The following is a 25,511-nucleotide window of genomic DNA, read 5'->3' on the forward strand; positions in this document are numbered from 1 at the left end:
ACCAAAAAAAAAAAAAACCCAAGATGTAAAAGGAGATTTAGCACACCTCTCACTAATGGGGAGAAATGTGAATGCCTGTAACAGCTGTTAGGGAAATGACACCTTTGGGGAAACTAAGTTAATATTAAGCACAAATTCTTCTCTAAAGATGGAAGAGCTGTCCTGTGGGATGAACTAACAGGAGATAAAAAATGAGGTCTCCCTAAATGCCCACCAGTATTGTCATAAATGGGACTGCTGGATTGGCTGACATTCTTAGGCTACCCAACTGAGTTTTATGTAAATATATGGAGCAGATTAAATATACTTTCCAATCACCTCCGGTAAGAAATACAAATAGGAGCTATTTTAGTCCATTCAGGCTGCTAAAATAAAATACCTTAGACTGGGTAATTTATAAGCAACAGAAATGTACTGCTCACAGTTCCAGAGGCTGGGAAGTCCAAGATCAAGGCCCCAGCAGATTCAGTGTCTGGAGAAGGCTTACTCTTGGCTTCAAATATGGTGCCATCTAGCTGCGTCCTCATGGGGTGGAAGGGGACAAACAAGCTCTCTTGGGACTCTTTTATAAGGGTGCTAATCTCATTCATGAATACAGAGCCCTCATGACCAATCACCTCCCAAATGCCCCACCTCCTAAAACTACCACATTGGGGATTAGATTTCAACACATGAATTTTGCGGGGACACATTCAGACCAAGCAGGAGCTACAACTCACCCGATCCCAATTAAATAGATTATAACTTCTGGGGATAGGTCAGATTTTTCAAGAGGAAGTTGTTTCCTGCCTAAACAAGGGTTCCAGAAAATATGTGTTAACCCATGAAATATATACCAAAGGCTGTGAAGGGGTGTTGGTGCGACCTGGTGTTCTCTGTCTCATTTGAAATAGCTTAAAGATTTCTTCCCAACAGGATATGAAGAGCAATCTGTTCCAGGGGACTGTTTTGGTTGAGATAGGGATTAGCCACATCTTGAGGACAAGGTGGGAAAAGGCATATTTAAGAGAACAGCTCTCTTGGGGGGCTTATACGGATTGGGCAGATTTTATATCAGAATTCCAAATGTGCTCCTAGTGTAGTTACAGTTGCAAGAGCACAGATTAGTCGACATCAACTCCAGGCTCCCATTTCATTACCAATAAGATGAATTACACAGGGGAACCAGCTATTTTGTTTGCATTCCAGTCTCCCTAGGTACAAAATGGGGACACTTCTACCTCTACCCACCTTACTAGTTGTTAGACAAACGTTAACAATCATTTGCTCTAATTCCCTTATCTTTCCCATGAGAAAACTCATGCATTAAAGCCCTGTTCTTACCATTTTTTCTGTCTCAGATCCTTCTGAGGATTTGTTGAAAGAATCACAAAACTCTTGGGCCGGCCCGTGGCTCACTCGGGAGAGTGCGGTGCTGAAACTCCTGAGGTTCATTCTTAGGGAAGTCAAGTTAGTAAACCCTGAATTAGAGAAAACAATTTCAATGAATGAAAATAATTTTTAAAAACAAACAGTAAAATAAACTCATTTAATCATGAATTCAGTTATTTTCAGGCAATACTGTTAATCTATTAACATTCAACATATTCCAAACTTACAGGTTAAGTACCACTCCATATTTCCTATCAGTAATTACCATTATACATGAGCTTCCTCTACAATCATAGTGAGAGAACGAATTGCTAAATGTTTGTGGTAAATAAATTCAGTAAGGCACTCAAATCCTAGACATGAACTAATACAGGGACTCTCTCCCCTGCTTTAGGAGTTCAAACATGAGCGTGTTTCCTTCTTTTTCAATGCTTTTTATAGAAAGATATGCTGTTCTTGAACTTGTCTAAGCATAGGCTTATACCAACTAATCCATTATTGTGTACAGTTATAATCAAGAAAATTATTTCACGTTGCTAGTTTATTAAGATAGGAATAAGGGAAAGCAGTTAGAGTTTATTAGTAAAACAAAAGAGCAATTTCTGAGGAAATGTCTCACATGTGAATCCCCAGTACTTAGTATAATGCCTGGAATGTAGCAGGGATTAAATACAGTGCACAAACGAGCGAACCTTTAACTCCTAGAGAACTGCTACATACCACCTTCTCTAGAACAAAGGAAGAGACCAAAAACAAAAACACAACAAACTTTAACAACTCGCAGGATTTTCTTAGGAAAAAAAGCTTTAATTTATGTATTTAGCACAATTCTCTTTGTAAAATATATTTATTAAAAAACCCAAACAAAAGCCCTGTCATTCATTTATTTCAAAAGACAGATCATTTCAGTACTTCTTCCTTTAATTGCCTGCAGTTTCTTCATCTGGCCTCAGAGAAGGGCATAGGCGCCATGCTTTATACGAACAAATGAAAATCCAGTAAGGAGAAATCCTGTTGCAAGGGGTAGCTGTTTTCATCTAATACGAAAAGGCTCTGAATCTTCAATGCCCGAGGTTCCCCGCTGGCTGCCAACAAGGAGTGGAGCATGTCTGCTGCAGCCATCCCATAGGTGACCTCTGAGGAAGGTACTGAGGATTAAACACACAGAAACTCTCAATATCCCTTCTGGGTTGACAAAAAACACACACAGTGAAGGGTTTTGTTGTTTCCCTTGATTCCTCAAGTCTCAAACCCAATTCAAATTTCTCTTCCCTACCTTCTCTTTCTAGCTGCAACTTGCTGAAGGTACTCTAGAGTGATGGCTCATGATTCCTGCTGAACGTGAAAAGCAGGTGCAGATAACACACTATGCAGACTGACAGCAGTTCCTGTTAGGGCACAGCTATTGGCTTCTTAAAACAATACAAAACTGAAATTAATGTTTCCTAAGTTTGGACTGAAATAAAAAGGGTGTGTCCATATCAGAAAAGTACTCTTCTACTTACCCAATCTACAGTTCTTATCACAGTTATATGTATGTGAAGGTTACTAACATTAATAAAGTACATATATTTTACAGGGCCTAACTTTTTAGAATTACACACAGAAATGTTAAACCTGCAAAAGACACAAAACTTTCCCTAGGCTAAAGTCTCTGTTGTAGATAAAGAATCGTAACACAGCAAAATTGCTGGCTCTAAGATCAGATGTCCTTGGTGCAGCTAAACCTAATGATTGTTGCCGTGACAATTATCTTACTGTTCTTTTGTAAACACCTATGTTCCTTTTTTGTAACTTTCTTGCCCAGAGAATAAATACTGAGAGAGAAACCTAGTTCAGGGTTATATTTCCAAGGAATGCTTCTCTCTTGAGGGTTCCTGGAAATTAACCCCTTCAGGGCCTCTCACTGCTTAGAAGAAATGGGCTTTGAGTAATCCTTTGCCTCCCCTTCACCCTGGGAGAGGTGACATACGTGTGTGTGTGTGTGTATGTGTGTGTGTGTGTGTGTGTGTGTGTGTGTGTGTATTATATCTATAAAAGAACCTTGAATCAGTTATTTAATGAATATCAAATATCAATAATAAGAAAAAATGCTAAAATTATAGGTAGACATGTCATTTTATTCTGCATTGTCCTATATTCTTGTTTTCTTAATCAAGTTTTTCAGCAGGTTGTTCAATACCAGACTGATAAGGCACCATCAAGTAGGCTCAGACTACACTAGCTTCCTGACAAATACCACCAGCGTTTCTTGGATTGGGGTAGACTCCTGGAGGACCTTTGACACATTTTTGGAAGTGTAAAAATTCTCTACAATAATTTTTAAATTTTGTATTTTCACTTTGATAAATTTGATTTTTAAAAAATCAACATTAGTGATAATTTGGATGGTCTGATGACCATTTTATAACAAATGACATTTTCACTTATGGTTACAATCTAATTAATGCCAAGAAGTATGACTTTGTCTCAAAAATGGACAAAAGATGGAAGTATGCTTGATATGAGAATGATGCTTCTCTAAAAAATAAAGACTAATTTAGTTATGCAAAAAATGGAGACATGACTGAAAATATAAAATATATAAAAGAACATCGAGAAAAGAATAAAAACAGCCAAAAAAATGAAAATGAAATAAAGTGAATAAAAAAGAATGGACAGGCTTCTAATTAGGATGTAGAAATCTGGAAAGAGTGTGGCTCCCACCCTAAAGTTATTGGATAAAGCTGAATCATCAGAATCATCACTTTCTTGAAACCAAAGCTTGTACAGAAGCCAAGAAGACTGAAATGTATGGAAAGACAGGTGCCTCCAAGGACAGGAAACAGGAGCACAGATTACCCTGGGGCAGGGCTCAGAAAGACAGGTCCACCAAACAAGCAGGAAAGAAGCATGCGCTGTAGTGGATTGAATGGTCCCCTGAAGTAACTGAAGCTTAATCCCCACTGTACCTGTTGAGGGTGGGAACTTGTATTGTGGTAATTGAAAGGTGGGGCCTTGAAGAGGTGCTTAGATTGTGAGGACCATGCCATAGTATATGCATGAATAATGGTGGTCATGAGTGTGGTTCTGAGGGCTTTAACAGGAGAGCACATGAGAGTCTGTCTCTCTCTATGCTCCACCATTCTTGCCATGTGAGACCCTAAGTTGCTATAGTCACTGCCAGGAATAGGCCCTCACCATATGTGTTCTCTGGACTTTGGACTTCCCAGCCTCTGAAACTGTAAGCAATAAATTTTCATTTTCTTACAAATTATCCAGTTCCGAGTATTTTGTTACAAGCATGGAAATAGACTAATACATGTACATGTGCTTACATTTTTAATGAATTGCTAAAAGCCAATGAACTGCTAATGCCACAGACAGAAGGGGAGTGTGCATCCTCATGGGTTCTTCCACGTGGTTCTTTTCACCTCCACCAGGTGCTCACAAGACTGGGGCAGGGCAAGACAACAGGAAAGCTCCCAACCATGGTGAAGGCTTGGAGGAGGGGAGAAGCTGCCAGGAGAAAAAGCACAAAACATCACCTGGGCCTCCCCCTTAAGGAACAAAAGCCTTCAACTGCTGGAGCAAGAGCAGCAAATCCTGTTGTCCCAGGGTACAGGTGAGGACCCAGTGCAGATGGGGGAAAGGTAAAAGAAAAAATCCCTCTATCCCTGGGGGAGCAGCAGAAAACCATCCTTGATCAAGACCATTACTGGTCCCCTACCACTGTGGGAGGGGCAGGACCGCACAAAACCCACCAAAGACACAAGGCAGAGCTTGGCTGCCATGGTAGGAGGGACAAGGCCACACCCAAGATCCTGTATAAGATTGGGGCTGGGCCAGAATTAAAGAGAATCAATCCTGTTCCCTCCCACCAGGCTAGGATGCACCAAATAACCACCAACAAAAGCCTGTACAACTTGGGGAGAAGCAAAAACATGTAGAGACATTTTCTCTGGGGCCCAGGTGCAGAGTGAAGGGCTAAGCTAATGGTGGAGCAGGAATATTGGGGAACCACTCCCCACCACAGGCACAAGATAATACTAGAAGAAACTGAAACCAGCACTGACCTGAAGGTAACCACAACAATAATAAAACCTGAATCCAACTCAACTTCTGAAAAGACTGACTCTATCCTGTCCACCTCTTACCCCCAGTAAAGGTCTACAAAAGGCATGCCCATTTCCAGGTACAATACTGTTTACCTCAGTCTGTAGTGTTCTATACATAATGTTCTGCATTCAAGCAAAAATTAAGACACCCAAAAAGCAAGAACAACAATCCACTATTAAAAGACAAAGCAATTATTAGAACCAGATTAGCTCATCTGCTTACAGAGTCTGAGACTAATGAGGACAGGTATGGAATTTGAACATCTGACAGGTGGGTTATCTTCACTTTGTTCTCAACCATGGACTATCCCAAGCATTGTGGCTAAAGATCCTGCAAACCATCCCACTAACAGTGGACTATCTTCATAGTGTCACGCATTCATTTACTTCACCCATAAAACTAGGGTCCTACTATTTTTGCTTACCAGTTGGGAATTTGGGTTAAGGAGCGATTAGGTTCTTCCTGCTATTCATGTACTAAGACAAAGGTACAGCAAGTCTTACCTTCTTTACACAGTCTTATGTTTCACTAAACTAAATTATCATTCCGCTTTTATATTGACAGAAAAATCCTTAATTTACAAAACGGTGTTCCTTCTGTTCCAATATACCATCTACACTTCTGAATGAATGGTTTCACTAAGAATAACCTCTTGATGGCATGTTGATGTATTACCTATGACTCTATTGAGGCAGTCCGGAGAAATGTTGAGAAGAATCTTCTCTAGCAGCTTTGATCCTACATGGATGCAAATGGTATGACTTCCATCAACTACAGTCATTGAAGCTGGCCTACAAAAGAGAAAACAACACATAACCTTCAAAAAGATTCTCAAATGAAAGAAATGCTTAAATGCAATATAATTTCAGAAAGCTTTGGGTTTTTATGCAGGATTAATTTTAATTTCTAAAACAACTCTAGGATGTTCTGAAACATCCTAGAAATGAGAAGGCTTTTTTTCTCCAAGTTTCAAATAATAAATTAGTAAATTTTATTTATTCCATATTCATATTAAAATTTCAGATACTAATATAGGAAAAAATATATTATTTTACACTGTTATATAAAGTATTTTTAGAAATAAAAATAAAGATGATAACCACGTGTGGGGAAAATAGGATAATTTAGTCAGGTTCCCTTGGCTCAGGTCTGGTCAAGGGGTTGAGCAGCACATTCTTAATTCTTTGTAAACAAGTTGTGTGTGGGTAGAGTTAGTGTGTATGTGCACCAATGTATCTTTTTAGTTATTGCTATTGTGTGTTCTTGAGTTTGTGAAGCAGAGCTGGCCAGCAGAGCTCCAGTCTAAAAATAGGGCATGTTTACTCTGCTGGCAGCTGTTCAGTTTTTCTTTGGACTTTGCCAATAGCAGTTGAGTTTCTGAGTTTCTCCTTTGGACTGCTTAGCTCATAGTGTTGGGTGTGCTGAATAAAGACTATTCCTACTTCAGCCAAGGCTCCAAGGACCTTTTTGCCAGTTACCTAGCTCATAGACCTGTGTGTGAAGGGTTTGTGAACGGACTTGAAGGGTCTATGAGCTCTAGACCCTAGCCCTAGCTCAATACCATGTATTTGGCAATCACAATTTCAAGTTATTTTTTCCCCACTGATTCCTTCCGACAGACATAAACTATTTTGCACATCAGTAAACAGAGAACTAGATAAACAATTTTCAGTATATCCTACATTACAACACTATGCAGCTATTAAAAAGAATGAGGAAGATTTATAAGTGCTATTAGGGAAGAAGTGCCATAATAGACTATAAGGAACAAACAAAATGAACAGTGTTATTTCGTCTATACTTATAAAGAAAGGAATATACGTGTGCCAGTATGAGCATAATAAGTTAGTGGAAGGATATACAAAAAAAACTTCTAACAGCATTTATGGTAGAGAGGGGGCAAACAGGGAAGGAGACTTCTACTCTTTGTTTTATACCTTCCTCTACAGTTTGCATTTTAACCATAGTATGTATTATGTTTTTTAAAAATAATCTTGTGAAAATAAGAACAGACTTTAGAAACAGACTCATCAATACCAGGGAACTTAGTGTAACAGAGCTAAAACATGACTATTAATTTCCCACCTGAAAACCTAGTTCCCCCTTTACCCACATGATAATTTAGGTCCTTTCCTCTTTTCACTCTACACTCTTTCCCTAGGCTTGCTCTCTCCCTCCATTTGTTATTTTGACAAACATGAGGGTACTTAAAAATGTTTGTGGAAAAATCAAGTTAAAAGAGAATACAAATCTTTCCATGAACTTTTTGAAGTACTTCATACAAAATGAGTATCTATTATGTACCATGGACTGTGCTAAGCACTGGGTATCCATTAGGGAACAAGACCAATCTGGTTTCTTCATTCAAGGAACTAAAAACTTTACTGGGATAGAAAGAAAATAAGCTTTTCAATGATGATTCAATGGAGATACAATAGTCTTTTCAAAAAATCATGCTGGGACAATTGGATACTCATATGCAAAGGAATGAAACTGAACCCCTTCCTCACACCATGCACAAAAATTAACTCAAAGTAGATCACGGACCAAAACGTAAGAGCTAAAACTATTAAACTCTTATAAGAAAATACAAGAGGGGCCGATCCCGTGGCGCACTCGGGAGAGTGCGGCACTGGGAGTGCAGCAGCGCTCTCACTGCGGGTTCGGATCCTATATAAGGATGGCCGGTGCGCTCACTGGCTGAGCGCGGTACGGCCGGTCACAAAAAGACAAAAAAAAAAAAAAAAGAAAAGAAAGAAAATACAAGAGTAAATCTCCATGAAATTGGCTTAGGAATGACATCTTTCTTAGGTATGACACCAAAAGCACATGCAACAAAAAGAAAACCAGAGAATAAAAAGTATTGGTAAGGATATGGAGAAACTGCAACCTCCAGATTGCTGGTGGGAATGTAAAATTGTGCAGCAGCTTTGGAAAACAGTTTGGTAGTTCCTCAAAAGGTTAAATAAACATAGAATTATGATACAACCCAGCAATTCCACTCCTGGATGTACACCCAAAGAGAAATGAAAACCTATGTCCACACAAAAACTTGTACATGAATATTCACAGCAGCATTATTCATAATAACTAATAAATGGGAATAACCCAATTGTCCATCAACTGATGAATGGATAAATAAAATGTGGCATATGCATACAATGGAACATTATTTTGCAGTAAAAAGGAATGAAGTAATGACATATGCTACAACATGGATGAACCTTGTAAACATCATGCTAAGTAAAGAAGCCAGTCACAAAGGACCACATATTATATGATTACATTTATATGAAATGTCCAGAATAGGAAAATCCATATAATAAGAAAGTAAACTAGTGGTTGCCATGAGTTGCGGGGATGGGGAGTGATTACTAATGTGTATGGGGCTTTGTGGACAGGCAAGTGATGAAAATGTACTAAAACTGGTTGTAGAAATGGTTGCCCAGCCCTGTGAATATACTAAAGCCATTGCATTGTACATTTTAGATGGGTTAATTTGATGGTACGTGAATTTTATCTCAGTAATTTTTTTTTTTTTTTTTTTTTAGAAAAGACAATATGCAACTAAACAACTACAATATGCAATAAGTACATACAGGGTAGTATAGTATAAAATAAAAGAAGGTGGTTAGGTAACGCCTCTGATGAAGCAGCATTTAAACTAAGACATGAAGAAGCCAGCCTTGTGGAGTCAGGCAGTGGGAAGAACATGTGAGAAAGTCCTAAGGAGAAAAAATCGAAGTGTCTAAAGAACTGAAAGAAGGTCAGCGTGGCTGGAGCAGAGACAACAGGTGTAATGGGAAACTACTGAAATGTCTTTAAGCAAGGACGTGATCACTACCTCGGCTGTGTAGTTGACTAGATGAGGCAAGGGCATAAGGAGACCAACTAAGAGACTAGTACTGTGATAATTTGAGCAGGAGGTAGCACTGGCTTGGACAGGCCCAAGTGATTCTAGATCAGCAGGTATGACTTCTCATTTTGGTTTCACAGTAACTGAGGTTTCAGCTAGGGGAAGGAAAGCAGGGATGCCATATACTCTGCAATATGTGGGAAAGCGTATATAATGAGAAACTGTCCTGTGTAAAATGTCAGTGGTGCCCCTGTTGAGAAAGATTGGACTAAAATGCTGCAGTGGAGATGGAGAAAAGTGGATGAACTTGTGATGTAGTTCTGGATGAAAACTCATAGGACTTGCCAATAGATCATATGAGGGAGGTAAGGAAAAAGGAATGATTCAAGGATTATGTCCAGGTTTCTAGCTTAAATAATTTGGTAGATGGTAGTTTCATTTATCGAGAAGTATAAAAATAGAGAGAACCTGGTTTGAGTATGGTTAGGAAAAACAAAGTCCACTTTGCATATTTTTAAGTGTGTTATACCTGTAAGACATCCAAATAGAACTGTCAAGTAAAGAGTTTGATACTTGAATACTGGAGCTTGAAGGAGAAAACCAGGGTGAAGATGAGAGTGAAAATCACCAGTATGTGGACGATATTGTACAACATGGAAATAGTTACCATCATCCAGGCAGAATATATAGAAAGAACATATGAAAAGGAAGGACAAAGAAGAAGACTCGGGATTGACCCCAACATCTAAAGAGTGGGCAGAAGAGACTGAGAAGAAAGGGTCTGGGAAGTAGGTCAGAAAGCCAGGGGAAGGCAGTATCACTGAAACTAAGTGAGGAGGCTGTTTCAAGGAGAAGGAAGTAGTCTAATGTGTTGAATGTAATTAGAGGAGGAAAAGGAATGTCCAATGAATTAGGCAACACTAAAATTGTTGGTAAATGTGACAAAAGCAGTTTCAGTGGCATCGTAGGAGTACAGTGGAGCAAGCTGAAGTGATGTTGGAGATGTAGAAGGAGAGAAAGAATATATTTACAACTCTTTAACAAAGTTTGGCTGGATACAAAGCAGAGCAGAAAAATTGGTGGTAAGAGGAACATGTAATGTTAGGAGATTTTGTTTATGTGTTTTTAATATAAGAGAAACTGGAGTATGACTGGTAGGAACGATCCATTATAAGAGGTAATAACTGAAGATCAAAAAGGAAAAACAAAACAGGATGAAGAACCCAGTGGTGGGTTTGATCACCATAGATAACTCTCCTTCCTATAAACCTAGCCCAGACTTTTTTTTATGAATTGTATTTCTGTATACTACTTTCCAATTTTTTGCCTCTCAGCAACTCAAACAATATGAATCAGCACTTCTCCCATTGTTACTTGTTTAATAAATAACCATATTATTCATCCAATTGTAAATTATCTGTAATATATCTATGATCTCCCTTTACCTGCCACTCAATCATTAAATCTCACAGATTCTATTTTCCACCACTCTTAAATCTGTCCATTTCTTCCCATTTCCACGACTTACACTCTAGCTAGACATGACTAATCATGTCTCCCCCATATATATGGCCACCAAGTTCAAGGGTCTGAATGCCTGCACTAGCCAGCAGCCAAAACCAAAAAACAAACATAAGCAATATACTATTAACTCTTCTCTGCATTTAGCCTCATTCTAATCCATTCTTCAGTGTATAGCTAAGTTCACTTCTAATGAACAAAATTTGGCAGAAATGATGCCACGTGACTTCTGAGGCTAGGTTATTAAAAAAAATGGCTTCCACCTGGAACCCTCTCTTGGCTTGCTTGTTCTGGGGAAATGAGCTGCCACTCTGTGAGAACATTCAGGCAATATATGGAGATACTCATGTAAAGAGGAACTCAATGTGCCAGCCATACAAGTAAGCCAGACTGGAAATGGATTCCCCAACCCTGGTCAAGCCTTCTGATGACTGCAGCCCCAGCCTACACCTTGCCTACTACCTCTTGAGAGACCCAAGCACCCCCTAGTGCTGTCTGTGTAGGAGCCTTAATTAGTGATTTGACCTGTTGGATATTTGCTTCTAGTACAGAAAAAACAATGTAATTGCTGTGTTCCAAAAATGTAATTCGGAATACATATCCGATAAAAACATTTTTAAAGAAGATGTTCTATAATAGCTATAAAAACAGTAACTATTCTATCTATATGTGCATTTAATAAACATTTGTGGCCTGGTATGAGACTCCAACTACAACATTTAGTGTTGCTTCCATTGGAAAATCAGTTCCAAGTTACAAAAAACTAACATAAAATGTGATAGATCCACACACAGTTTGGGACTGTCAGGCCATACAAATGTTCATTAAGTGTTCCATATATAAACTAGTAGGCTTTTTGACTACAGAAGCATAACTTCCACAGTACTAAATATCAGATCAACACATATGGATACTTAATAAATATTTGATTGAGTCTTGGAAAAATACACAATTAGAGCTTTCTCTCATTCAGTTTGCTGACTGATTTATGTAGATGATTTATGAATCACATACTTGATAATTTGAAGGGAATCTGTTATTTACTCTCAAAATTTTCTTTTCAAGGAAGCCAAAAAATCTGGACCCTTAACCTAAAAACAATTTAAAGGCTTTTAAATAAATAATCAAAAACAACTCTGGCCTTAGCATGTCTGTTCAACATTCCAGCAAGACAACAAACTAGTACTACATCTTGAATGTGGTACAGCTTAGAACTATATCTTGTATACTTCATGCTAGTTATAACATAATCAGGCGATACTGATCCATGAAGTCTTCTTCTTCACTTGATCTTAGCCAAAAGGCCAAGAAGCAATTGTGAAGTTCTTCTCTTGAACAGTCATTCTTTAGACTGAAGATTCAAAGGCCCACCTCTCCATAAGGGCATATTATTGGACAACATTTTCATCCAATAAATAATTATATTAAATAAGTCACCTATGTATACTTTTGAGGGGCCTTAACTGTTGATAAGAAACCAACTTTAATTAATAATGTTTGTTACATACCATGAGGTATGTAACATGAGAGGGTGAACAGAACTAACACCATCTTGTTCCCCACCCACCATGCTGAGTCCTGTTTAACCTCATTCATTTGTTTCACTATCAGTTACAGATTAACCTTAGGGCAAGCACAATAGGAACAGAGAGTTTAGGGACTAGATGACTTATCACAACTCCTGACATCAGCTAGTCTGTGCACAAACATCACAATCTTCCTGCTTTGTAGATCACAGGAAACTTATTTCTCTTAAACTATTTCTTTGAAGCTATACTTGCCTTGCCTAAAAGAGTGAGAGAGCTCTCATCTGCTGTAGATGTCTGATTCTCTGCTGTGCAACCTTCCCTGTATGAAAGCTCTTTTAACGAAAATCTTTGTATAGATTTGCCTGCTTCATTCTTCGGTCAGAAAGTTCCTTCTCAGTTCAGAGGGTATTATACTCTAACCTCCTCCTTGCACAACTGGCATTGCAGCCAGGAGCAGACCAAGAATTAAGAAAGCATGGGTAAGGGGGATGTGGCGAAGGAAATCTTGGGGTCAGTGAGGGAAATCCTAGGCTAGCCAGCAACTTCCATGTGGGGGTACCTGGACAGGTTTATTGAATGATTTGGTCTGGCCATCGAGGACCAAAGACAACTTAGAAAATAGTAAAAAGGTTTCATTACCAACTAAATATTCAGATTTGCTGGCTGCATACAAGGACTGTCTGCAATGCCAACTATGGTGATACCCATGAGACATGCACCAGGGCACATCAGACAACCTACCCGCTTAGTCACCAGATGGCAAGTACATTACATTGTGCCCCTACCAACATGTGAAGGACATAAATGCATTTTAACATGAGCAGACACTGCAACTGGACTTATACAAGCCTCCGCCTGTAAAAGGGCAAATAAGGCTGCTACGATAAAAGGACTCACAAAATTAGAGAACATGTATGGGACTCCATCCCAAATTGACAATTACTAGGGTACCCACTTCACCAGATATGATGTGCAAGAATAGGCTGAAGCCCACAACATATTATGGACTTTTCATCTCCCTTATAAGCCCATGGCTACAGGTCTCATCGATAGGAAGGATGGCATGACTAAGACTACCCTAAAGGTTTTATCACCCGGCAGAACCCTGAAGGAATGATCCCCTCACTTAACGTAAGCCATCAGACTGATAAATGCTGCACCCACCATGGGACAATGTCTCTTATGATCAATTGGTTGAGCGTATGCCGTTCACTAGAGCTTTAAAGTACAAATACAAGGAGGTCTGAGGCCACTTCAGGGGGATGAGGGACTTGTTCTGCATCTGCCACAGAGCCTCCCACCTGGGAAAAACTTTAGTAAACTACAAGTTAAAATGGTATCCCCCTCCCAGGTGACTTGGTATTCTTATCCCATGGGGGGATTGTCCTACCTCTGGCATCACACTCAGTCCTTCTTTTTACTTAGGAGAGGGCCCAGCTTTGACTCATGTGACCTCTCCATGCTCTCTAAAACAGGGAACAGAAGTGGGTCTACCATTATGGGTTGCAACAGAAGCCCCTGTTTATAACATGCTTGTACCTATTCATAGCACTGAGGGCCAAAATATATGGTACAGCCCACCAGGGAATGTGCCAAAAAAAGTGGTATTGGCACATGCTCATCAAACTGCAACTGTGTTATTATTAAATGAAGACTTGTCTTATCTGGTACCTTTGAAACATTTATCTTACCACTCTTAGCTTCCTCATTTTAGGTCCCTCCCTACGTCAGGAAATGTTTCTGTCCTGGGGGGCCATCTTTGCTGAAGTGCACAACCACTCCAACTGCTGGGTACGCAGAATGCAGCCAGAGTCCAGCGCTCAGGGAATGCCCTCCAACAAGACAGAATGGGAACTATGGGTGGGGATGATGACTGTACAGAGCAAAGACCCACTGGGCCCTCTGAATATGACATGAAGGCCTGCTCTATTATTTCATTAAAATGACAATAAGTAGTACATGTTCTCATTAATAAGGCACTACACTAATCACTCTGAGATACCTACTGCCTATCACATTTGTGATGTTCTGGGATGGCTTTGTGCAGAACATGGGATGTTAAGCTGGATAGCCCGTTTTTGTATTGAAAGGATGAATCATAGCTGACACACACACAGATACTGGCGTGGTTACCATCCCCCACTGCATGTCATACACCAGGTACTGGACACTGAATGGACCAGGAGGAAAAACAAGACATTCAGAGGAGGCACCTTTTTGGCACCCAAAAATGATATTTGGATTTGTGAGACAAACCTCTACCTACTGTTTGGATGGACTGGCCAAAGCACTGTAGCCTTTGCATCTCTACCAGGCAGAGTACATGATACCCTGCTGGGAGTTCTTCATAATCTCCTGGCTCTAAATTCCAGATGAAGCCAAAGTCTTGCCTGGAGGGAATAGCCGATAGCCATGTTTTCTCCCCAGTTGTCAGACATCATTACAAAATTGGGCATCCAGCCATTGGCCAAATTTACTGCCTCTGCCCTGAATGACTCCTTCCAGCACACTTTCTTATTAAACCAAGAAACAATGCAAATGAAAAAAATGGTACTACAAAATAGAATAGCTTTAGATATATTAACTTTTGCTCATGGAGGAACTGTGCTTTGGCTTGGACAAGAATTCTGTGCTTACATTCCTTCCCACGAGGCTAAAGTAACTGATTTGCTTTCTCACATGAGAAAGGCCATTGAATATGTAAGACAATCTTTCCTTTGCAGATGCTTTTACTAGACAGTTTACTTCTCTCCCTGGCAAATGGGGAACTGTAGCCCTTAGTATCTTCCTCTGCTTAATAGGGATATTATCTCCTACTGTTACTACAGAATAAGGATACAAGTCACTATCTGATATCTGGCCCTAGGGTCATTGCAAAATATTGGCAGATAAAAAGGTATGTGCCACAAAAGATGTTGGGGGTGGGGTGTTAGAGCATGAAGAGGCCTAATGCCATCTTGTTCCCCACATGCCATGTTGACTCCTGTTTAACCTCATTCCTTTGTTTCACTGACCGGTTATACAGATTAACCTTAGGGCAAGCACAATAGGAACAGAGGGTTTAGGGATCAGGTGACTTATCACAACTCCTGGCATCAGCTAGTCTGCGCACAAGCATCAAAAGCTCCCTGATTCATAGATCAAAGGAAACTTATTTTTCTTAAATTATTTCTTTGAAGTTATACTATATATGCCTTGCCTAAAAGCCAGAGAGAGAGAGCTCTCACCTGCGCAGATGTCTGATTCTTTGCTGTGCAACCTTCCCTGTATGTAAGTTACCCTTTTGACAAGAATCTTTGTACAGTTATTTGCTTCATTCTTTGGTCTGCAAGTTCCTTCTCAGTTCTCATTTCTAACCCCACCATGCATTTTAATTCAATCTTCTTTTCCATAAAAGCAACTTTGAAAGTAATAGAAAAATCCATTCACTTATTTAAGTATAAACATCTGTAATGGGAAATAAGGCTTGTGGACTAAGCTTCTGTAAATATTCTTGAATGATAACCATGATAACATGCTGAATATATCTGCATATAGTTCTTAGATACTGCAGTACTTAGAAATAATAAGAAAAGATCATAAAACACTGAGTGCAATTTTGTAAAGGAATGTAATTTATAAGGTAAAAAGAAAAAAGATTATCCTAGACTTTGAACATTTATTATTTGAAAAACAATGTGTTTTTCACTGAGCTGGTTATGGTTAGCAGTTTTACCATAGAACATTAATTTGCTATCCTTAATTTCTAAGGTGAGGTGGGAAAACTGAGATATAGAAAGGTTAAACATCTTATGAGTTTCCAAAAGTTAGAGTTAAGATCATATAATACTTTTAATCTTTAAATTCTAATTACAGTCATGTGCCACTCTACGATAGGAATAGGTTCTGAGGAATGCATCACTAGGTGATTCAGTCGTCATGCAAACATCACAGAGCGTAATTACACAAACCTAGATGGTCTAGCCTACTACAAACCTGGGCTATGCGTTACAGCCTACTGCTCCAACCACCATTGTATATGCGGCTCATCATCGACTGACAGTCATGCGGTGCATGACTGCATATGTTAAAGTGAGGAAATGAACTACTTGTGAGCCATTTAGACCCTGGTTAAAAATGTAAACCAAGGGCTGGCCTGTGGCTCACTTGGGAGAGTGTGGTGCTGATAACACCAAGTCAAGGGTTAAGATCCCCTTACTGGTCATCTTTTAAAAAAAAAAAAAAAAAGTAAACCAAGTAAAAATTTTCTTTAGTAGAGCTGTCTGGAAACAATTAGATTTCCCAATTACTACCTTTAAAATTCCTGTTATGATTACTGGGCAATTTTTACTCTCATAAATAGCTATTTATCTCTCAAGAAGACAATGTTACTCTCTTGGATTAACTCTTAGTTCTTGTTAAAAAGCAAGGATTGATATATTTAATTTTTTGGTCATTTCTAGTGTTATAAATATTTCCCATCAAAATGGCTCGCTCAGTTGCCTTACCTATAGTATATTTTCTTCGTAGTAAACGGCAAGCAGCTAAAACATTGTTTGTAGATCTTGTTCTCATCTGTTTCTAGTTCCAATCCACACTTTGCACAGCCAGTATATATAATGTTGGGAAGAGAAGAAAAAATACTCTTCAGAGAACTGTGAGCATTTAGAGCTATCTTCTGAGCTGCTGTAACAGGAAATACCAGCTCTAAAATCTGGGCTTTAACTAGAACCACTCCTATAAAAGACATACAAAAAGAAATATTTCAAATTATTGGACCAAAATTATAACTTTAATTTACAGAGTTAATTATATAGTTGATTTACAGTCACTTATAGTAAAAGACACACAGAAGTCCTGTTCTTGGTTTTCTCTTCTTCACTCTTTTCCTAGACAATCTCACTCCATATGGCTTCAGTATTTACTCTAGAAACTAAGGAGGGATCTGCCTGTAACTGAGTGAAGATTCATTTGGCTAGTTTTGCTGATCAGGTGGATGTTTCTTCCTCCCCATCTTCTAGAATCATGAAAAACAAGTTTAATCCCTCTTTAAGGAGAAATCCCTTCAAATACTTGAAACTAGCAAACATGCCCTCTCTTCCTGCCCGTCTTCTGTCTTTTTAAGTCAAATAGGTGAGTTATTCTCCTACTCTCTACTTTGTCCAAAAATAATATACCAATAGCTTATCCTCTTTTTAAACTTTTTTCCCCTAATTTCCTGCCCATCATCATCCATACTCTGGGTGTTGGTTATAAGCCACATGAGCACTGAGAGTCCTCATTTACTAAATGTTTCTTGTGTTACTCATCTGGAACCTCAAGCACTCACTACTAATGTCTCATTCATTCACCTGTTAAACAAATACTGAGCATCTACTACATGCCAGATGTTCTTTACTCCTAATTTATTTTTGCCTTACTGTATATTAGTGAGGTCTAAGAGTTTATCTGAGCATGATTCTACCTTCCTCTCCATATTCACTGTAAAGGCTTCTTTAAGCCTTCAAATTTTTTCTTCATCCTTTCAGAAGTTAGAACACTCCCGGTCAAGAACTCATCACTCTGGTCTCCTATTCACTTTTCTGGTTATCTCTTTCAGATCCAATTAATGGTGACTCTCCTGTTCTGAACTCCTTCCATTTACTTTAGTCTTTAAGCACCCAAAGATGGCTTCATTGTCTGTTCCAATCATGTCACATATCCCTTACATGAGTTAATGGGAGTGGGGATAGTGGTCACCTATCTAATAAACTATAGCAGACTTGACATCACACCTTTCCACAGACATGGTGAATCACTAAAATATTATTTAATAAGAGAATTCAATAATTTTAGAAGAATGTTAACATAATCCTATCACTTTATAAATTTACACACCTCTTTAAAAGAATTAAAGGGTTATTCTGAATGTGGACTGTGCTTTCAAGAGATTTACAGCTTGCTGGGCACTGAAATTCTACTGACGATAGGGTGAGAGACTGAGTGAACATCTGCATTTCTTTATAAGAAATCAGGCACAGCCTCATCCCCCTGTGGCTTTTGTTAAGCAAGCAGACCCTTGTAGGAAGAGCTTTCATGCTGTTCTCCCTTTCTCCCTCCTCTTATTTAACTATGAGATAAGACAGGAAAAATTGCTTGTACTTCCATGTTCTCTCTCCATTTTTGTTTTAACATAGACGGTGATAGAAACTATGAATCAGCCCTTATAGCTGAATATACAGAGAATAAAAAAGGCTAAAGGGGCCTCACTGAGCACAGCCTTTCAAGAACTGATTGTAACAGTGCAAAGTCTGGACATGGTTTCCCAATGGGAAGTTTCTATGGGCTAAATGTGTCCCACAAAAGTTCATGTATTGGAAACTTGACCCCCATTTAACAGTGTTGAGGGTGGGAAATCCAATTATAGTATTTAAAAGGTCTTCAAGAGGCGATTAGCTTGTGAGGACTGTGCCATACTGTGCCATAATGAATGAACTGATCCATCCATGGAGTAATGGGTGTGGTTCTGATGGCTTCATAAAGAGAGCAAGTGAGAAGGTGAGCTCTCTAGCTCAGCCCATTCCCACCACGTGACACTGTGAATTGCTGTAGAGAGTCACCCTACAAGGAAGAAGGCCTCACCACATGTGTTCCCAGGACTTTGGACTTCCCAGCCAAATAATAAATTTCATTTCTTTATAAATTTCCCAGTTTCAGATATTCTAAGCAACAGAAGTAGACTAATACAGAAGGACACCTCCAGGATTTCCAAGAAGACTCCCAATTCCAAGCCTCATCACCAAGCCGGTGGGATTATATCCTTAGTACTGTTAATCATCAGCATTGTGGCCACTATTTTGTTGTTATCCATGATGTTGTTTATTTTTATTTTTATTTTTAAATCTAATTACAGGTGTTCAATCCCAGCAGGTAACTGTTCGTGTAAGAAGCAGATAACAGAGTAGACTTCTCCAAATTAAAAATCTATGCAAATAATGTAACCCCTCTACTACCTATGGCATTCTTTCTTGTGGTGACCAGCTCTGTACACCTGTAAGGTTTATGGGGAAGGGTGCAGAAGGCACACATAAATATGAAACATTAGAAACTTACATGATGCTACAACACTACCCAAGATTTCACCAATCAGTATAAATCTAGAGTCTTCTATGGCTACAAGCAACTGCCATTTTTTAAAGTGGTATAAAAATATTACAATATAAAAACTTGTAAATTTTCTATCATTTGTGTTAATCTTCTAGAAATATTATTAATTTAAATTAATTGTTAGTACTAATAAATATGTTTCAATGAAGATCTAAGTGTACAGAGTTCTTCTCTAAGAATAAAGTCTCTGTATTCAATTAAAAATTTGGGTTTTTTGAGAGGTGTTGTTTTTGTTTTCTACTTGCATTCTCCTTAGCTTAGTTATATGATGTAACAATGCTAATCTATAATCACATCTGGGAAAGCATATATATAATACACATGTGAGTTAACATGACTAGTAAAATTTTAATCTGGCATTTGACCAAAGTGCTATAAATAAGGGACTGGGTTTATGCTCACACCTTGTCATATAATTTTTTTTTAAAGAGAGAGAGAGAGAGTGCATGTGCATGTGCGTGTGTGTTCTTTGTTCCCAGTTCCTGGCACACAGTTCCTAAAATGCTTAGAATCTCCAGAGTGATGAGAGTACCTTTTTATGCTAATGAGATGACTGGTGTCTGGGGGACTGTGATAGCGTCAAGTGAGGGCCAGAAAGACCAAAGGCATGATTAGAGGGTTGGAAATTTCAGCCCCATTGCCAACCTCCTGGGGACAGGGGCTGGAGATTGAGTTAATCACCAGTGGCCAAAGATTTATTCAACCATGCCTATGTAATGAAACCTTGATAAAAACCCTGAATAACAAGGTTCGGAAAGTTTCAGGGTTGATGATGCATCAAGGTGGTGGGACGGTGGTGCACCCAGAGAGGGAGTGAAAGCTCTGTGCCACTTCCCCCATACCTTGCTCTATGCATCTTTTCTATTTAGCTCTTCCTGAATTTTATCCTTTATAATACACCAGAAAAATATAAGGAAAGAGTACTCCTGAGATCTGTGAGCCATTCTAGCAAATTATCAAATGTGAAGGGGGTTTGTGGGAAACTCCAAGTTTATAACCAAATTAGACAGGTGTGAGTACCCTGGGCATTCAATAATTGTGACTGGTGTCTGAAGTGAGATCAGTTTTGTGGGACTGAATCCTTAAACCTGAGGAATCTGACACTAACTCTAGGTAGTTAGTGTCAGAATTAAATTAAGTTGTAGGACACTTAGTTGGTGTTTGAAGATTTGGAGAATTGGTTGTTGGTATGAGGGGAAAAAAATACATTTAGTGTCAGAAGTGTGAGTAAAAATAGTTCAAACATCTGAAACAATTTAAAAAAATGTATAAACAATTCTCAAGACACTGGACATTAGGCAACAAAGGACGGTGATCTCTAAGGATGACAAACAAAAGATGTGACTGCCCCAGCTTACAGATGAGCATTTTCTGGCTACAGTGCAGGGAAGGGGACACTAGGCAGAGGTTGGTGGTTTCCCTGAGTTGAGAAGAAAGAGAGATTTTAGTCTGGAAGGCTAAGGTGGGTTGAAATCTCAGAGCAGGGCACTGGACAGATGAGAGCTGCAAAGAGAGAGAACTGTGGAAAACTGCAGAGGGTTCCCCTAGAGAATTTGGCTAAATACTGACCATCACATGTGACCAGAGGCAAAGGAAAGAACCCCCTGAAAGTATTACTGGGAATAAATCCCTGGAGCTTGCACATAGCTAGGCATAGTGCCCTTCTCATCAGCTAGAGTGGAAAACCTCATAATGCACAGGGCACTGGATAAAGAACTCAGAAGCTGCACTTAGAGGGAAATTTACGGCTCTAAACACCTTTATAGGAAAAAGAGAAAAAGAGAAAAGGTCATATTAATGACCTCAATTTTCTTAATAAATGAGAAAAAGTAAAACCCAAGTAAGCAGCAGAAAGGAAATAATAAAAATCAGAGCAAAAATAAATAAAATTAAAAACAGGTAAAAATCACTGAAACCAAAAGATGGTTATTTGATAAGATCAATAAAACTGATAAACCACTAACCAAATTGATCAGAAAAAAAAAAGACAAATTATGAATATCAGGTAATACCAACATCACTACAGATTCCACAGATATTAAAAGGGATCATAACAGAATATTAACAACTTCATGCCAATAAATTTTGGTGTTATTATAACAACAACTTGGATAAAATAAACAACTTTCTTGAAAAGTACAAGCTACCAAAGCTCACTCAAGAAGCAGCAGATGCAGTGTATGGGATCTATCTGTACTTTCTGCTCAATTTCTCTGTAAACCTAAAACTGCTATTAAAAATAAAGCCTATTAGTTAAAAAAAATAAAAAATAAATTTTAAAAAAGCAGATAACCTGAAGAGCACTATATCTACTACAGAAGTTGAATTTATAGTTAAAGACTTCCATTAAAAAAAACTTCAGGCCCACTTAGGAATTTTACCAAACATGTAAGGAAGACATCATCATAATTCTAAACAAACACTTCCAGGAAATTGAAGAGGAGGAACTATATCACAATTCATTCTCTAAGCATTACTCTAATACCAAATCCAAAAAAAAAAGACATTAAAAGAATAGAAAACTCCAGACGAATTTCCCTCATGAACACAGACCTAAAAATTCCTAACAAATGTTAGCAAATTGAATCCAAAAATACATAGAAAGGATATATATCATGACCAAGTTAGTTTTATCCCATGAATGCAAAGTTGGCTTACTATTCAAAAATCAATATAATTAACTATACTGAAAGATTTTGTTTTTAATTGTACAATCATCTTGACAGATGGAGAAAAAGCATTTGGCAAATTCTAACACCCATTTCTGATAGAATATTTTCCGCAAACTAGTAAGAGAAGAGAACTTCATCAACCTGTTAAAAATAATCAATGAAAAACCTACTTCCAACATCACATTTAATAATAAAAGAATAAATGTTTTCTCCCTAAGATCAGAAAGAAGGTAAAAATGTCTACTCTCATAACTTTTTTCAGTATTATACCAGAGGAACTACCAAGTGCAGTGAAGCAAGAAAAATAAATAAAAGGCACCCGGATTAGAAAGGAAGAAGTGAAACTGTCTCTATTCACAAACAACATGATCATTTATACAGAAAACCCAAATCTACAGGAAAGTTACTATTGAGCTTAATGAGTTTAGCAAAGTTATAAAATACAAGATCAATACACAAAAATCAATTATATTTCTACATTTAGCAAAAACAATTGCAATTGAAATTTTTAAAAATATCATTTACAACAGCATAAAAATACAAAACAGGAATCAGTCTGACAAAAGATGTGAAAGCCCTGTTGCTCTGAAAACACAAAACACAGATGAGAGAAATTAAAGGCAACTTAAGTAAGTGGAGAGATACGCTTTGTTCGTGGGTTGCCAAACTCAATTCGTTCTCCTCAAATTGATCTGTAGCTTCACCACAATCCCAATCAAAATTCAAGCAGGCTTTCTGTAGAAACTGACAAGCTGCTTCTATAATTTGTATGTTAACGCAAAGGACCTAGACTGCCAAAACAACTTTGAAAAAGAACAAAGTTTGAAGGCTAGTAGTAGCTGACTTCAAGACTATTGTGAAGCAACAGCAATTAAAACAGAGTGGTACTGGTGTAAAGACAGACAAACAGATCAATAGGACAGAAAAAAGAATGTCCAGAAATAGAACACACATATATGGACAAATGCTATTTTACAAAGGGCAAAGGCAATTCACTGCAAAAATAAAAAAGTTTTCAACAAACGGTGCTTGCACAATAGGATATTCATATTCAAAAAGAGAGAGAGAGAGAGCTTCAAGCCATATTTCACACCACATATAAGAATCATTAACTCAAAATGAATTATAGACCTAAATATAAAACCCAGAACTCTAAAGCTTCTAAAGAAAACATGGGAGATAAATCTTTGTGACCTTGGGTTAGGCAAATATTTCTTAGATATGACATCATAGTTCATACAAGAACAAATGGTTAAATTGGCCTTCGTTAAAATTTAAAACTAGTGCTCTTCAAAAGACCTGGTTAAAAGAATGAAAAGATAAGCAACAGATTAGAAAAACACATTTGCAAAGCATATATCTGGTAAAGACTCTATACTTAGAATATATAAAGAACTCTCAAAATTCAATAATAAGAAAACAACCAACTTGATTTTTAAAAATGGGCAAAAGATTTCAATTGACACCTCACCAAAGACATATAGATGGCAATACAGCACATGAAAGGATGCTCACCATCATTAACCAGCAGGGAAACGCACACTGAAACCACAATGAGCTGCCATTACACACCTATCAGAATAACCACAATTAAAAAGAATGTCAATACCAAGTGTTGATGAAGATGAGGAGAGAACAGAACTTTCAAAAACTGCTGGTGGGAATATAAAATGATACAACCACTTTGGGAAAGTTTGGCAGTTTCTTAAAAAGTTCAACATACACCTATCATATAATTCATCTATTTATTACACTGGCAGGTATTCACTCAAGAGAAAAGGAAGACTATGTCCACATAAAGCCTTGTACATGAATATTTATAGAAGCTTTATTTGTAATAGCCGAGAACTGGAAACAACCTAAATGTCCATCAACATATGAAAAGATATATCATGGTATCCATACAATAGAATAAAAAGAAACAAACTATTGATATGTACAACAGCATATATGCATCTCAAAAGAATCTGCTAAGTGAAAGACGCCAGACAAAATAGTGTTTGTACTATATGATTCTACTTATATAACATCATAGAAAATTCAAACTAATATCTAGTGATAGAAAGCAGATTAGTAGTTGCCTGAAGGGTTGGCAGGCAAGGGTGGGAAGGAGGGAGAGATTACAAAGGGGCAGAAGGGACATGATTTTGACTGTGGTGATGGTTTCACCGGCTTCATGTCAAAGCTCACTTTAAATAAGTGCAGTTTACTGCAGGAAAATTATACCTCAAAATCTGTTCAATTTTCTTTTAAAAAAAATCTGACACTCTGAACCATATTTGAAAAGCACTAACTCTGAAATATGACACAACTTTTATATTTCTGCGGAAGTACCAAAAGGGGGCATAGCATGTTAATAAAAAAGCCCCAGAAAAACACTTGAGAATCTTAGCATGTAATCTCTTAGGAGTTTCAACTTATTTCATTTTGGACCAGATTCTTTTTTTTTTAAAGAATTGTAAATGGAATCTCATTTAACTTAAACTACACGTAGCATCTCATAAAATCTAAAACCATATAAGAATTCAGAAAGGGAGAGTGCGGTGTTGAGAACACCAAGGCCCTGGCTTCGGATCCCATATAGGGATGGCCGGTTAGCTCGCTGGCTGAGCATGGTGCTGACAACACCAAGTCAAGAGTTAAGATCCCCTTACCGGTCATCTTTAAAAAAAAAAAAAAAAAAAAGAATTCAGAAAACTATTCATGTAAATGATAGAATAAAGTTAAAATTCAGTATCAGGATCCAAAGTTCCTGAGTTACTCCTAAAAACCTATAAAAGCACCAAAAGTTATAATCTTACACAAATTCTGAGAAAATTTTTGGCCATTTTCTTCTTGATTAAAAAATTCAAACCATGTAACAAAATAAATTGACAGATAAATTCTATTTTCTTCAATCCTTATTTTCCCTCTAAATGCAATTACTATAATAGCCAATGGAACACTTTGTTTCCAAAACTGATAATCACTGTCATTTGATGACATTAAATAACATTAAATGCTAACTACTGGCATTTAGCAACCGTAAATACAGCTTCAAGTGCTATTTAATTTTTTATACCTTCAACTAGGAGTTAGCATCCTCTCAGCATTATCTCTGTAGTTAGGAAGCCAACACAATCTATTGAAACATATTTCCCACTAAAATTGTGATTTATCCAATTATTTTCCATATTGTACTCTCTTGTCATTCCTAAGTCTATGGCATTTTGAATCTAAAATGTATTCCTTTTGCTACTTTACTCAAAATAAATCACTCTAATATTTAATTAATGCAAGGTGTGTATTTATATAAAATCCATCATCTAAGGCATTCTTCTATGTGGTATGCTTCTGAGG

The 25,511-nt window shown here is 37.8% G+C and overlaps 1 protein-coding gene across 9 annotated transcripts in view; it reads right to left on the reverse strand.

Annotated features, from left to right (window-relative positions):
* Positions 1–2,199: 2,199 nt before the first annotated feature.
* SHLD2 (shieldin complex subunit 2) overlaps positions 2,200–25,511 on the reverse strand; it is a 100,767-nt gene continuing 77,455 nt past the window's right edge. For 8 of the 9 annotated variants that reach the window (XM_063086126.1, XM_063086124.1, XM_063086122.1 and 5 more), the window contains 3 exons: positions 16,863–17,091; positions 6,145–6,260; positions 2,200–2,519 (listed from right to left, as the gene is read on the reverse strand). In XM_063086126.1, the coding sequence (XP_062942196.1) occupies positions 2,347–2,519; positions 6,145–6,260; positions 16,863–17,091 (518 nt within the window). In that variant the 3' untranslated portion in view covers positions 2,200–2,346. Of the gene's footprint in view, positions 2,520–4,688; positions 4,870–6,144; positions 6,261–16,862; positions 17,092–25,511 lie in introns of all 9 variants that reach the window. The other variant, XR_010022627.1, reaches the window with a different exon arrangement.

This window comes from Cynocephalus volans, chromosome 2 (genome assembly GCF_027409185.1).
Source record: "Cynocephalus volans isolate mCynVol1 chromosome 2, mCynVol1.pri, whole genome shotgun sequence".
NCBI lineage: Eukaryota > Metazoa > Chordata > Mammalia > Dermoptera > Cynocephalidae > Cynocephalus > Cynocephalus volans.